Source organism: Saccostrea cucullata, unplaced genomic scaffold, assembly GCF_032062105.1.
Source record: "Saccostrea cucullata isolate Sc308-1 unplaced genomic scaffold, CSIRO_AGI_Scuc_v1 ctg339, whole genome shotgun sequence".
Taxonomy (NCBI): Eukaryota; Metazoa; Mollusca; class Bivalvia; order Ostreida; family Ostreidae; genus Saccostrea; species Saccostrea cuccullata.
Window position 1 is genome coordinate 44996 of NW_026923439.1, and position 13911 is coordinate 58906.

At 34.4% G+C, this 13911-nt stretch overlaps 4 protein-coding genes across 10 annotated transcripts in view; 2 read left to right on the plus strand and 2 right to left on the minus strand.

Annotated features, from left to right (window-relative positions):
• Positions 1 to 2915: 2915 nt before the first annotated feature.
• LOC134264032 (uncharacterized) lies at positions 2916 to 4579 on the minus strand. The gene is made up of 2 exons (XM_062746333.1): positions 4406 to 4579; positions 2916 to 3289 (listed from the first exon to the last, which is right to left on the minus strand). The coding sequence occupies exons 1-2, from the start codon at positions 4478 to 4480 to the stop codon at positions 2975 to 2977; spliced, it is 390 nt and encodes a 129-aa protein (XP_062602317.1). The 5' UTR covers positions 4481 to 4579; the 3' UTR covers positions 2916 to 2974.
• Positions 4580 to 6471: 1892 nt separating this feature from the next.
• On the plus strand, positions 6472 to 12614 carry LOC134264028 (guanine nucleotide-binding protein subunit beta-like protein 1). Of its 2 annotated transcripts, XM_062746328.1 has the most exons (3): positions 6472 to 6659; positions 11055 to 11360; positions 11585 to 12614. In XM_062746328.1, the coding sequence occupies exons 2-3, from the start codon at positions 11066 to 11068 to the stop codon at positions 12214 to 12216; spliced, it is 927 nt and encodes a 308-aa protein (XP_062602312.1). In that variant the 5' UTR covers positions 6472 to 6659; positions 11055 to 11065; the 3' UTR covers positions 12217 to 12614. The 2 variants fall into 2 exon arrangements, with proteins under 2 accessions (XP_062602312.1, XP_062602311.1); XM_062746327.1 differs by lacking the exon at positions 6472 to 6659 and having other exon boundaries at positions 10798 to 11360.
• LOC134264027 (probable methyltransferase-like protein 25) lies at positions 6666 to 10293 on the plus strand. Its single transcript, XM_062746326.1, has 6 exons — positions 6666 to 7674; positions 7909 to 8854; positions 9042 to 9166; positions 9254 to 9421; positions 9718 to 9864; positions 10053 to 10293. The coding sequence occupies exons 1-6, from the start codon at positions 7090 to 7092 to the stop codon at positions 10137 to 10139; spliced, it is 2058 nt and encodes a 685-aa protein (XP_062602310.1). The 5' UTR covers positions 6666 to 7089; the 3' UTR covers positions 10140 to 10293.
• The window catches only part of LOC134264025 (pleckstrin homology domain-containing family H member 1-like), a 37289-nt gene continuing 35874 nt past the window's right edge, over positions 12497 to 13911 (minus strand). For all 6 annotated transcript variants that reach the window (XM_062746321.1, XM_062746320.1, XM_062746322.1 and 3 more), the window contains 2 exons: positions 13681 to 13833; positions 12497 to 13562 (listed from right to left, as the gene is read on the minus strand). In XM_062746321.1, the coding sequence (XP_062602305.1) occupies positions 13479 to 13562; positions 13681 to 13833 (237 nt within the window). In that variant the 3' untranslated portion in view covers positions 12497 to 13478. The remainder of the gene's footprint in view (positions 13563 to 13680; positions 13834 to 13911) is intronic.

A 13911-nucleotide genomic window follows, 5' to 3' on the forward strand; every position in this document is an offset into this window, starting at 1 on the left:
TATGTTTTGTGCTTACAATAGTTTTTTTAACTTGCTAGCACCAACAACACAGGACTTCGATCGTAAATGACTTCCGTAATATGGGCATTAAGTGGTGTGAATAGTTTTCAGTCTTAAATACTAATCTCGTTGGAAAACTGAATTTAATAATAAAAAAAAATCTTTTTCAAGATATCACCCAGAAACTAGTGTTACACTCAAACAGAATGGGCCCTTGAAGCCCATTATTAACTTACATCACGATAATTAGATTAATAAATTTTTAATATTTTATTTGCTCGTAAAGTGACAAAAGTTCTGTGAAAGACTGAAATCTGTAGTAAGTTAAAAATGGGTACAAAATTAGCTGAATGACTCGGTAGAAGCGGTCCTTTGCCATGCCGATATCCTGCAGACCCACCAATGAGTTCACCATCCAGTTGGACATGTTGATGCTGGATAGAAGCAGTATCAGAAGCTTGGTGTTCTGTGAAATGTCAAGGTCGTTTCCTAGGTCCTCAAATCTGTGACCCACGATGATGAAAATCGTTTGATAGAGGACTCCTACACTATTGGAGACTCTATAGACGATGAAATATGGTCCGCGCTCCTCTACAGCAATGGCAGATACACTGAAAGCAATGACTGCCATAGAACTCACTGTTAACGCCACCTCGTTGAAGTTGACATCTTTGGTGTGTAGGACAAAGTTCAGCTTACGGAAAAAGTTGTGATTTATCGCTAAAATTAACATTAGAACAAACAATTTTATAGAACATACGAAACCTATGGTTATATTTTGCAAATTAGAACTAGGTGCAATTGTAGTCCATGGCAGAATAACTAGTGTTGAGATATTCCAGACAGCTGCAGTGACCAGAAATAGACAGATCTTGATTTTCGGGAAGGAAAAGACTGGCAGCGATTTTTGTAAAATGCTCGTCGAATGGCTACAGTTACCAGACAGATGAGAATCACGAGGATTTTTAATTAAACCTGGAATAGTTTTTCTTTCGGTCAGTCCAAAAACGAAGGATGTTGCCAGAACTGCAAACTCTAGGGTCACGGGCAGCCTGAAAGGCATGGTGATTTTGGCGAATTTTTTAATTGAGTCGCTCTGCACATATGAACAGTTTACCTGGTAAGTCCCATTCTCATCAGGGTTTAACAACAAATCTCTGTTTTCTGAAATTCTGAACAAAATAGACCTTATCCAGTCCACTAGGTTTCCTATCGCAATGAGTGACATGAGATATTTCATTTTGGCGGAACATATGAATGTATACCGACTTGTACATGTCATAAAAATGACTTGCACAAGAACAAATACAATGTTCACGGAGCCATGAACCAAAAGGGAGTATAACAGCTCATCTTGTACTGCATATTTACAGTGTAAGTAAAATATAATGTAAATGAACGAGAAGGTACACTTTACAATACCAAAGAACCACAGAAAGCCCATGTTTACTTTTGTCACTGTCGGGATACGCGAATCCTTGCACCCTATCCATTCTTCTTGTTGGCAGAACACCGACACAATGAGATATACGGTGACGAGCAGACCCAAGAAGCAAGTCAATATGGAGATGATGTCCAACACAAGATTTGCGGTGACATCACCCATGCCTCTCTCCTCGTAGGTAAAAATGGCCACCGAAAGAATCCCAAGAATTGCAGAGAACATGAGCACGGATCCTACATCTCCGTCAAATAGTTCTCCATAACGGTTTCTTCGCAGCTGATGCATCTCCATCTTGGTTAAAATGTGGAGAAATTTACATCTACTGTGATATGTCTAATGAACAAAGTTAGTACACCATTAGTTCTGTTATCTCAAAATGTGCAAGTATGTGATGAATATCGACCATCTGCGGAAGTTTCATGAAATCATTCACAAGGAAGTCCTCCAAGTCAGCAAAATAGAATTGAAGTTTCTCATACTTCCCGTCCATAAGAACTTAATTGTTCGTGTGTAATGTTGTGGAAAATAATGTGAAGAGTCCCTTCGTGTTGATGATAAATATGTATTAATTGATTGAAGAGTCAGCAATAAAATAAAGGTGGTTTTCTATAAGATTTGTTCCACAAAACTTTTCCACTTTGTTTTTTATATAATTGATGAAAATCACGAGGTACTTAAGCTTTTAAGTGAAATGAAGATTTGAGTCAGTAAGAAACCGGACTAGACTTTTTTAAATGTTTTTTTTTGGTTCCAAAATTTCATTTCTTGACCTTTGAGTATGACACATTTTTGCAATTTTTTTTAAGTCAAACTTTTGAAAAGTTGGTGCTAAGACTTAATTCATACATGTACTTCACCTGTGTATGATTGCGACAAGATCTTTACCAAGGATATTAATATCTTAAGTGTTTTGAATTTGACCGTAAAGTTTGAATCGCAATTGAAAAATTTTTAAGTTGTGATATAACTTTTGAATTGTTAATGCTAGGGTTTTCATATTTTACTGGTATACTTCTTGTGACAACATCCTTCTTTGGATACTAACAAATTGACCTATTTTGATCTTGGAGTTTGGCCTACTTTTGAAAAACTTTAATGTTGATTATAATTTTTGAACATTTGGTGCTCATGCATCAATATTTCACATTAGTATTTCTTATGACAGGGCCTTCCTCTGGGTATATCTGTATTTAGACCCTTTAACCTTGGAGTTGTGACCCAAATTTCAAAAAAAGCTTTTTCGACCATTTTTGAATGGATGGTGCTTAAGCTTTTATAGTTCTTGGTTTATTCACCAAGACAAGTTCTTTCTTTGGGTAAGAACATTTTCTTCTCTGACGACCTGGAAGTTTGACTTGCATTTGAGAAACTTCAATCTTCGCCAAAAGCTACGGGGGTAAACGTTTTTTTTTTTTAAAATACATCTTTTTTTAAATGCATTTTATTCATGTTAAAGGTGAATACTTTGTAATTGGTTATATTTCCTTTTTTAATTTTTAATAACTTTCAACATATTACTTATAAACTAAATTATAACACTATGATATACGTTAGAAATATTGCAATTAATACAGGTAAAAAGAGAGCAGAATATATGATGACACATGCTATCAGTTCTCGTCGTTGTATCAGTTGTCGTCTGCAGAGTGGCTTCTGTCGTCTGCTTTGGATCATCTCCACGCAGTCATCGTACATGAACATGATCATTCTCCACCGCTCCTGCAATGACTCCAGTGTGTTTTGGACCCCACGATCCAGAAGCATGGTGTTTTTAATCCGAGCATACTCTCCTGTTAAGGTCCCGTATTTTTCTTGACGTCTGTCTTCCTTCAGCGATACCCTCCTCTGAAATAACAATATCAATTTAAGGATTCATAGAAATTCTCTGAAAGAACAACACCTTATTCTTTCAATTACATGGTCAATTGGAATTCTCTTTAAAAACAATATCGTTTGACTCGTTGGAATTCTCTGCAATAAGAAAAAAACATGGATTCATGGTGGTTCTATGAAAGGACAATTTATTTGATCTGTCATGGATTAATCGAAATCATGGAAATTCTCTGTAAGGGTAATGCCTAAAATTCAGACAAAATTCTATTTATTAAGACCAGCATTTCCCCAAAAGCATATTAATAAAAAGGGAATTTCGTTTTAATATTGTAAATTAATCGACTCAATATTTTTTATCATTTTGAGTTCGTCAAAAAAAAAAATACTTAAGTGGATTACTTTTTATATGGGTGTAACATATATCACGTAATACTTCCATTTCTAATTTTTCTCTCTGTGATAACTCTTTGAAAGTTAGCGGAGTTAATTTCTTGATTATTCTACCGGAATGAAAATTAGGCAGATCAATAGGTCAGGAGCTGAGGAGGCCTAATATGCATGCAAATCTCGTGCTCATCTGTCTCTGAGTCTGACACTAAGGAGGCTAAATATGCATGAAAATCTCGTGCGACTGCCGTTGTGTCTGACGTCAGTGGGCGAAGACTATTGAAATTAGGATGGGAATCCTCGTGTAATTTAAATCTATGTCTGCATTTTTAAAGTCTAAATCTACAATTTTATTTCACAATGAAATGGAAATATAAGGAATCACTGTCTAGTTATAGTATAGTATGCAAGAGACATGGGATAATTTATGCATAACGGGCTTCACCCATTATGCAAATTATACCATGTTTCCCACTATTGTTGATGCCCTGGCATACTATACTAACTAGACAGTGATTCCTTAAACAACTTATTTGCCCCTCCTCTGTCCCTACACAATACAGATCTAGAACTCTAGGTATACTGTAAGTGTATATGCCACGTTTAATTAATTAACACGTACAGTGTGTTTATCAATACAGCGGATATGCATAAACGAAAAGAAGATAAACATCAAATAAACAAACATCAGCAATATTTGGAATGCTTTGGAACTACGTATATTATCTGTTAAATACTCACACGAATGGAAGTTTTACGAATAAGCGAACCTCCCTGGAGTTTTTCCTTTGTGATAACAATCTTAGGTGGATCCATCCTTCATCTGTTTGCCGTATACTTCCTTTTTGCCACCATTATGAACACACACTTTCTCCCAGCCGAACCATCAACAAAATGCTGAGGTGAATTCCAAATCTGACAACAGCACGCGCCTGTTTCTGGCTCATGTTCTATATACTGTGTATATTCTTAAAATATTCGCGCTTTTATCAAAACAATGCCGACTATATAGATGTAGATGATTTTCTGAACAGCACTGAGTGCTTTACCTGGTTGTGCCAGATTTATCGATATGTTAATTATCTGATATGTGGGACTTTCTTTTGTAATTACGTTGTGTTCAATTAAGCAGGGATTAACCATTTTAAAATTCACCAATGGTCATTAACCGAACCTTTAATAAGCTGAACGTAAATTGAATTATCTTGTAAATAATACAACAAAATTTGCAATAAATTGACTTAATTCTATAAAAAAAATTCAGAATTTTAAACAACTCATATATGCATGCACATATGTATATAAATACAGTATAATGATAGGCAAGCTCATTGTAGCAATAGCCTAGCTTCGGATACATTGCACGTAGCAACAGCCCCCCCCCCCCATTTTTACTATTGAAAGGACGCCCCCCTTTTTTTTTTTTTACAGTAAAGTTAAAAAAGGGTAATGTAGTGTTGTAGTAATAAAGTTTGGAACTGAAAAAAGTAAAACATTTCTCTGGCTACCCCCTCTCTTTAAAAATGATGCTACGTCGCTGGATACACTTCAAAATACAAGTATTTTTGATTTGAAAACGTCTTTGTTGTGATCAAACGAGGAACAGGGATTTAACTGATTAAGTTGAGTCCACTAGAACGAGAAAGACATAACATGACCATTTAAAGTTTCGGGGGATGGTCTGATTGACTTGCTTCACTATACGGTGCCTTTACAAGATAAAAGCATATTTTTTTGCCAGCATAAAAGTCAGATTTTAAAACTATCTAGATAAATACACAATTGGAAGAATTGTATTTGAAAAAAGTGAATTAACAATTTGAAAGTTTGAAAGCAGATTATCGGTTATTCTTGCTTTTATGACTTCGATAAAAAAAAAACGATTTGGATTTTCCGTTATTTTCAAGAAAGTGGACAAAATTCGTTCAATTATCAGTGTTACTTTTTTGCTTCTAAAGGTCGAGCGTGCCCCCAGAAAAAATATGTTTCACCGATTTTATAAATCTTTACATTATATATAAAGATCGAGTCAGGTTTGGGATAATGCTAAATGTAATGGTAATGAACTTGATGTATAATTAATTTAGTTATATGTGATGTTAAAAAAAAGCATTACATTTAATGGCAATGTAATGCATTGCTTTATAAAATTCATAGTAATGCTGGAATTACTCAGCATTATTTTGTATATACTTTTTTAAACGTTAAAGATAGATAATCAGAGATTACAGAGCTCATCTCAACGAATGAGGCAAAGTTCCACATTAAACTAGAAGTGCACATCCTAAGATGCAACATTAATGCAATTTTGATCGATCTGATCATAGTGCTTTCAGTTATACTTAGTAATAGACTTATCAAAAAAAAAAAAAAAAAAAAAAGAAAAGAAAAGAAAGAAAATTCAAACTAGTCACCCATCCAGAAAATGCAATTCAAATCCAGCATCAGAAGCAAGTGTAAGAGTGTTCATTCCATGATGCATCATCCTGGTCATTCATCCATGGTTCAGATAGGCCTTATAGTTATAGTAAAGGGTTAGGAGGTGGATAAAAAATAGGATTGGTAAAAGAATGTGTTTAGAATTTTGTTAGGGTGTGAAAGATAGTGGGTTTACCAATGCTGGAAAGTGGAGAGACCCCCCTCCCCCAAATTGTGCAAAAAATCTTGCGCTGAACATTTTTTTTGTTTGCATAACGGGGTCTGTATATAAAACCAACGTTCTGCAGCTATTCTAGACAAAATAGTCATCGGGATCGGGATGCCATAAATCTTGAATGCAGACATGTGAAAAAACAAATGTAATACTTTATTTCACTTTCAGACCAAAATCGATGAAATTATTTTAAATTACTGCTCATATATTTATGCCTCTATGATTCTGCACGACCGGGATGAAGCACGATATTTCAAAGCTGAGATACACACACGAGTACTCGGAGATTGTAGGAGAATTAATGTTGATTTGGACTGAAGTTGGATTCCCAGTGTACAGCTGGTAATTTGAGTAGTTAGGACAAAAACATATAAATTATCAGAGTATATACGCCTATTTCAGTTGATTTTGCTTCATAAAGTCTAAGAGAGAATTGTTGTAAAGTCTCTCCTCCAATCTTTTGAAACAATGAATGATCTCATTTATGGGGTTCAGATATAAACAATGATCTCATTAATTAAGTCATTTATGGGGTTCAGATAACAATGAACTCATTTATAGGGTTCAGATGCTGTTTGAATGTATTTGTTTAATGTCTCTTTGAGAATTTTTCACTTATATAGAGATGCCACCAAAATTTTAGAATAGCATTCTTATTTTGATAAATTTGCTGCAATTCACAATATTTTAATTTCCCAGGTTCTAGACCAACATTCACTGTACACAAATTTTGGGAGATTGTAATACAATTCCAGCAACTATATAGCAAAAAATGGATGATAAATCAAATAGACTACAATTAGTTCAACTAAAATTGATCAATGTTTTGGATTTTCTATCGAATTACCTCCCCCTTGTAAACTGTCATTCTAATGACTTTATTCTTAACAATCATTGGCACACATTTTTGTGTGAGTCCATCAGAAAAGAACTTGAAACCCTCAGTACTAGTGAACTTGTATCAGTCTTGAGTCATACAATTGATAACAAGAAATTAAGCCAACAGGAGACTTGTAGAGAAGATGGATCTGATCCAAGTTCTTGGAAATTCAAATGTGAATATCTGGATACAACAAAGACAGAAAGTGAAATTAGTGAAATTTATTCACCTGAGATGCAGAAATTGCCCCCTCACTGGGTTCATGGAAACTTGTATTCATTTTTATATGATGCACAAAGGAACAGTCTTCAAAACTTGGGCATTCTTTCACAGATTGAAAATCTTTTTGAAGATGTAAATGCTGCAAATGAAAACTCTGTGTTTATTTCCACATTTATGAATCAGAAAAAGACTCATGAAGTAGAGGTAATGGGAGAACTGTGTTTTAAGCTGACTAAGAAATATGACACTAGTGTGGTAAGTAAACCTGCAGGATATATTTCATTATTTTGAAATTGTTAGTTTATAAATATGGTATTGCCAGTATCAACAACTTGAATAATGATGCACCTAACTAGAACAAATCATCTTATTGTAAAAAAAAAATGAATTTATGTGAAATTTAAATTTAACATAAATCAAAGGAGAAATCAAACTGAAAATTTTGAAAAATAAATGAAAGGGTAACTTATGTTTTTTGTGTATTTTTAGGTAGTAGATCTAGGGAGTGGTAAAGGATACCTCAGTACACACCTGGCATTCCAGCATAAACTGTGTGTGATTGGTGTAGATGCCCAAAACATCAACACAAAAGGGGCCACAAAGAGGGCAGACATACTATCCCGGCAGTGGGAGGGAATAACTCGAAATGAAGTTTTACGAGCTGATAAAGTTGAGCCAGGAAAGATAGGTAAAAAGAAGAAAAAACTTATGAAGAAGTTAAATCTAGAAAAAGACATGCAGCAACAAAAGGACTTCAAAAAATCTGATGATTTGCATTGTGGGATATCTGATGAACTCCTTACAGACTTCTCCGGTTTATTTGATGATTCTGGGGAAATTGGTGATGGTAAAATAAGTGGAGATTTCAAAGATAGTTTACCAGTAACTTGTGATTCCTCAGACCTGGCAGAGAAAATTCAAAATAGTGCGACCATCAAAAACAACTGTAAAGGAGGAGAGGGGAAAGAACATCTAAGCAAATCTCAAACAGAAGTCAAAACTAATATAGAATGTGAGCATAATTCTAATAGTAGTAATTTTTCTCATAAAAAAGTCAACACAAAATCTTCAACACTAAAAGCCAACCACTTTCCTGTTACCATGTATATACACACAGACTCCAACCTTAGTGACATAGTAAACAAAGCTTTGGCACAGAATTCAGCACACACAAAAGGCAAGGGAGCATCATCCACAGATTTCTGTGAAATTTCTTCAACTGAACAGGGCAAATCAGTCTGCTGTGATAGAAGTGATCAGGAATGGGACAGGAAAAACTGTGTTCTGCTGACAGGGCTCCATACTTGTGGTGGTCTGGGTTCCAATATGTTAAGACTGTTTGTTGAGTCAGAAGATGCCAAAGTCCTGTGTAATGTAGCTTGTTGTTATCACCTCATGAGTGAGGAATTTGTTGCCAGTCCATTTAAAGAGAAAGGTACATCTAGCTTAACATTAATATAAGTGCATTCAGGAAAAAGTGCATTTTATATGTGTCAGTTTGATAAAGATTCAATCATATAGCCATGACTAGTGAAAAGATGATGTTTTGATTTTATTTTTATCTATTGGTATATAATTATTGTAAAAGAAATATAACCTATGTTTCTAACATCATTTTGTAGAAGACATGATTGAGGCTCCAGGCTTTCCTCTTAGTGACTTTTTAAAGAGAAACAAAGTTGGTATCGGGAGACAAGCCAGAAATCTGGCCTCTCAGTCCGTCAACAGACGCGCCCAGGACGAGGAGGTATATCTCTCATAACCCAGTCTTGGGAACTCCATTACATTGTGTATTTTATATATTAAATTGTCTTCTTATGTTTTGTTTGCGTAGGTGCTTGCTAAACAGTTTCCCAGAATGTTGCTGCAAGTTATACTTCGGGATCAGCTGGGATATGTGAGAAGTGATTGGAAAGGGCTGAGAAAGTTAGACCAGAAATGCAAGGGGATGTATGAATACGTTACAAAGGCATTTGTCAAGCTAGGAGTTCCTACAGGAGGAGTAAGTTTTTAGCTTAAATAAGTTGTGTTGCTGAAACATTATGACCAAGATGGTAAATACCAACAACTGTTTTACCCTGACATTTGACAATTATCGGGCCATGACCCAAAGATATAACTTTCACCTTTATCGTAAATAAAATTTTATGCCTAGTTTACTTGAAAGTTATGGTAAAAAGTGATGAAGCTGTAGAAAAGAGCTGACAAAATTTGTTCTGAATGGCATGTAAATAGAAAAGTGTTCTTTCACACATGTAATCAGATGGGTAAAAACTATAAACAAATTTATATTGATAGATCACTGAGGAGCTTATCGATTCCTATTGTGAAAAGTACAAAGACCAGAAGAAGAAGTTTGCTGCATTCTTTCAGTTGAAGACTGCCCTGGCTCCCTGCATTGAAGCTGTCATTCTGTTGGACAGGCTTTGTTTTCTTCTCGAGCAGGTATATTATCATTTTGTTTGGATGCAGAAACAGATTTATCTCCCTTTACGCAGCTTCAGTTCTTGCATCACACTGGTTTATGTTCAATGCATTCATAAAGATTTCATTGTAGATTAAAAAAAAAACGCCAAAAAAACTCCAATTTCTTTTCTTGAGTTACTTATAAATATACATAATTTTCATTACAGGAGTCTGTTAAAGATGCCAAACTGCTACAGCTCTTTGACCCTGTGACCTCACCAAGGTGTTATGGGATTGTTTCTGTGAAAGTTTAAGCAATCATGGACCCCTTCAGTGTTCTGTTAAAATCTAAGTGATTCTGGACCATTCTGATTATATGCTACGATAAAATACTTTAAAAGATAAATACATGTATGATGATTTTTTGTAATACAAGTGTAACTGTGTTGAATGAAGTTTTGAAAGAAATGTGGTGTCCTGTTTTTATATCAGACAACAAAAGTACTGATTTTGCCACGTATTACGCATTGGACTGGTGAAGACATTCAATATTGAAAATTATTAAAAGATGACTGCTTATAGTAAACGGAGGGGAGAAAATTAATCCAAGAATAATGACTATTTGCCGTTATTAATTTGACCCCATAAGATTCCCAAATTTGGCAATCAATGATGAATTCAGCTAAATTACTAAATTTGGCATTTTCATTGACAGATACTAATAAGGAATTTTATTTTTAAAAAGAGCTGTCTTTTAAAGTTTATGTATATTTGATTTCACTATTTCTGGTTTACAATTCGGGTTTATTTTCCAAGACCATTTTTGTTAAGATCTGTTCAAGTATAAATTTCTAGACAAACTGAAGATTTGAAAATACCTGTATAATAGGTTGGTTATTTGAAATGCAGTCTATTTTTTGGTCACAGTCTTGATTAATATACAATACTATTCATGTCCAATTGATAATGTCTGGTTTGAGACTACTTTAATGGAAGTGAATGTACAGATGTAGACAAATTACCAGGATTTTTTTTTAACTAATTGTTTCATTGGCATCTAATGAAGTCCGAGTTTTATACAAGTCAAGAACTTTCACTATGGGCTTTCAATTTATAATTGGGCTTATTGGCTCATACATTCACTCATAATTATAAAAACACTGAATATTACAAGAATTTTTTTATCAACAAGTGATCCATAAGACCATAAATACTACACTACATTTCAGAAGGAGCCAAAATGACTTCATCCCCAGGTGCCCCAGATCCAGCCTTCACCTTGAGGGGGAGTGGCAGTCCCATCACCTGTCTGAAATTTACTGACCAGGCAGATCAGAAGCTTTATTCCGGTTCTCAGGAAGGAACTATCCATATCTGGGACATGAAGACCCATAGACCACTAGAAACACTGGCTGCCCACCCTGGACAGTCCGTTCTGTGGATTGAGTTCATCAGTGGTGATGAGATGGTGACGTTTGGAAGAAATGGCATTGCTAATATATGGAAAGCTGCAGAAGCAAGTTGGACAATTACAGGTTAAATGATTATTTAATAACTTCTTTGTTAGTGTTAGACATTTTACGCAGCTATGTTGTTACTTTGCATTAAACTACATGTAAAAGGTAATTTCCACATACCAAGATATATCGGTATACTGGCTACTTATACATCTATTCTGTATATATTTTGTAATTTATTTGTGTAAGAAATTTGCCAAGTACCTTATTATTTCAAATGTTTCATATTGATCTAATTCTAGGTAACATTCAGACATCTGTGATGGGGTTTTGTCCTGGTGCACTGCTGAAACAGGACAATTTACTGGCTCTTCCCAGTGAGGAAACATCAGCAGTTGATTTATACGATATCAAAACTCGGGAGAAAGTTGGACATTTCCTTGATTCTGGCTGTAAACATGGAATGACTATGAGTATCAAGTCAATTTCCGACACATCTCAATTTTTTGTGGGATATGAAGATGGTTCCATTGGTTTATGGGATTGCAAACATTCTGGAATCCTGGACAAGGCTAAATTCTTTGAGGAATGTGTGATGTGTCTTGACTACAGCTCTGGTGCTAATCTTGGAATCTGTGGATCTCCCAGTAAGACGTTATCGACCTGGAACATTACTGATAACCAGATTAACAAGGGAACAAGTTATGAAGTGAAAAACCCTGGATTTAACGACGTAAAAATTCGTAATGACCAAAAAATATTAGCCACTGCCGGTTGGGATCACCAAGTACGAGTGTTTGGTGTGAAGAAATTCAAGCCTTTAGCTGTATTGTCCTACCACAAGGACAGCATTCAATGTCTGGCCTTCTCAAAAGACAATATGTTAGCCTGTGGTTCTAAGGATCAACATATCAGTCTCTGGAAACTTTACTAATTTACTGTAGTAATATGTGACAATTTGTTTTTCACAGTAAACACAGAATCAATTAAGACAATTTTTTAATCTTTGCATTTTTTAATGGTATTTTTATTTTTAAAATATCAACAATAATTTGAAATTGGTCAGTTTTAGCTTTCCTTTCATTAAATGAACATACGTGTACTTGTAAACATGGAACACAACATTCTATAACCTCCTTTATCATGGAAATTCTTTTCATAGAATCTTTGGACTTATTACATGTATAAGGATGTGTTATACTTCAGCCATTGAGACAGACAATAAAAACTGACACATATCATGAACAAAATGAAATGTTAAATTTCTCTTCAACATGGCAGAAAATGTGAACTACATGTACATTTTAACTTGATATTAAACTTCATATTGAGGATGTCTTGTTATTATTTCTAGATCATGTACATATGTACCTGTGTTAAGTAACAATGAAAAAATAACAGATCAATACTCTTTTCAAGTGGCCTTGTGTGATGCAGTGCCGAACAGACACAGCATCCCACTGACAAATGAAAAAGATACAGCTATTAACAGAGAGTATTCCAGTAACAGAGAACAAGTTGCCCTATAATCAGACCCTGATCAGTAGTTCTGATAACACAGTAACAAGATCGGAACACACAACAATAACAGAGATAAAAACAGACTAGATCAAGAAATCTCTTAAGGTGTAATGCTGACTAAAGTGTTATCAAATCTCAAACAGTATATAGAAAATCTTTTATCATTATCTAAAACTGCTTGAGTACATTATAAGTTAAAAAAATGCACTAGGAATAGAAAGTATACAAAGTATATCAGTATATGCATCACTGATGTATGCATCGTCTATTTCTCTTAATTTTTAGTTGTATAGTAACATATAACAGTAATAGTCTAAATATCCTGCAAAAATCAAAATGATAAATTAAAAAATAATTTTTTTCTCAACAAGTTTCTTCTAAATACCTGTGACAGCTTTAGTGCACTAGTCTAAAAATATTTTTATAAAAATTTTTTTTATTATAGATTTTTTGTTAATATTTGTCTTTTTGAAACATTTTAATTAATTAAATATAACACTTGAACATTGCAGTGGTTGTATATACCTGAGTATTGGAGAAATCAATTAATTGTGCTGAACACTTGAACATGAACATATAATATTGCACTCTAAAATTGTTCAAAAAAATTTCAATTGAAGAGAAAAAAGTCTGAAAATAGCCTTCTATATTTTTTAAAGATCTTGAATTTTAAACTCAGACATCTGGACTTGTATCTGGAGATGGCCTTTGAACACGAGCATTGATGTAACTTGCAATGAGGAGGGTCAAATCCAATATCTAAGATTAAAGAAAACAGGAGATTGTGAATACAAAGACGATGGATTACAACTCATTAAAGAAAATCTATTCATAAATAAATTTTGTACCATTATTTCAAGGCCAGAAGAGGTTTTACCTTGAACTTTGGCATGGCAAAGAGAAGTTTCTCTGTTCTGTGTTCATAATGGTGTGGAGCTGACTCAAACAGCTGACTCACTACTAACATAAAATCCTCCTTCCATCCTCCGAATGTGATCACTGAACGATAGTCATATGTGTTCAGTGGTTGCTACAAAAGACACATGAGTAAATATGAATAGATAATTTTTCCTGATATCACATACCGGTAAGTACTATAAAACCAATT

What these genes read in the sequence shown, in the direction of transcription:
- LOC134264032 (XM_062746333.1), bottom strand. Translation starts at nt 4,480, where the DNA reads ATGGATCCACCTAAGATTGTTATCACAAAGGAAAAACTCCAGGGAGGT. An exon ending in TTCGTAAAACTTCCATTCGT is followed by an intron (nt 3,290 to 4,405) that starts GTGAGTATTTAA and finishes TTGTTATTTCAG; the next exon opens with AGGAGGGTATCGCTGAAGGA.
- LOC134264027 (XM_062746326.1), top strand. Translation starts at nt 7,090, where the DNA reads ATGGATGATAAATCAAATAGACTACAATTAGTTCAACTAAAATTGATC. An exon ending in AGAAATATGACACTAGTGTG is followed by an intron (nt 7,675 to 7,908) that starts GTAAGTAAACCT and finishes GTGTATTTTTAG; the next exon opens with GTAGTAGATCTAGGGAGTGG. An exon ending in CAGTCCATTTAAAGAGAAAG is followed by an intron (nt 8,855 to 9,041) that starts GTACATCTAGCT and finishes ATCATTTTGTAG; the next exon opens with AAGACATGATTGAGGCTCCA.
- LOC134264028 (XM_062746328.1), top strand. Translation starts at nt 11,066, where the DNA reads ATGACTTCATCCCCAGGTGCCCCAGATCCAGCCTTCACCTTGAGGGGG. An exon ending in AGCAAGTTGGACAATTACAG is followed by an intron (nt 11,361 to 11,584) that starts GTTAAATGATTA and finishes ATCTAATTCTAG; the next exon opens with GTAACATTCAGACATCTGTG.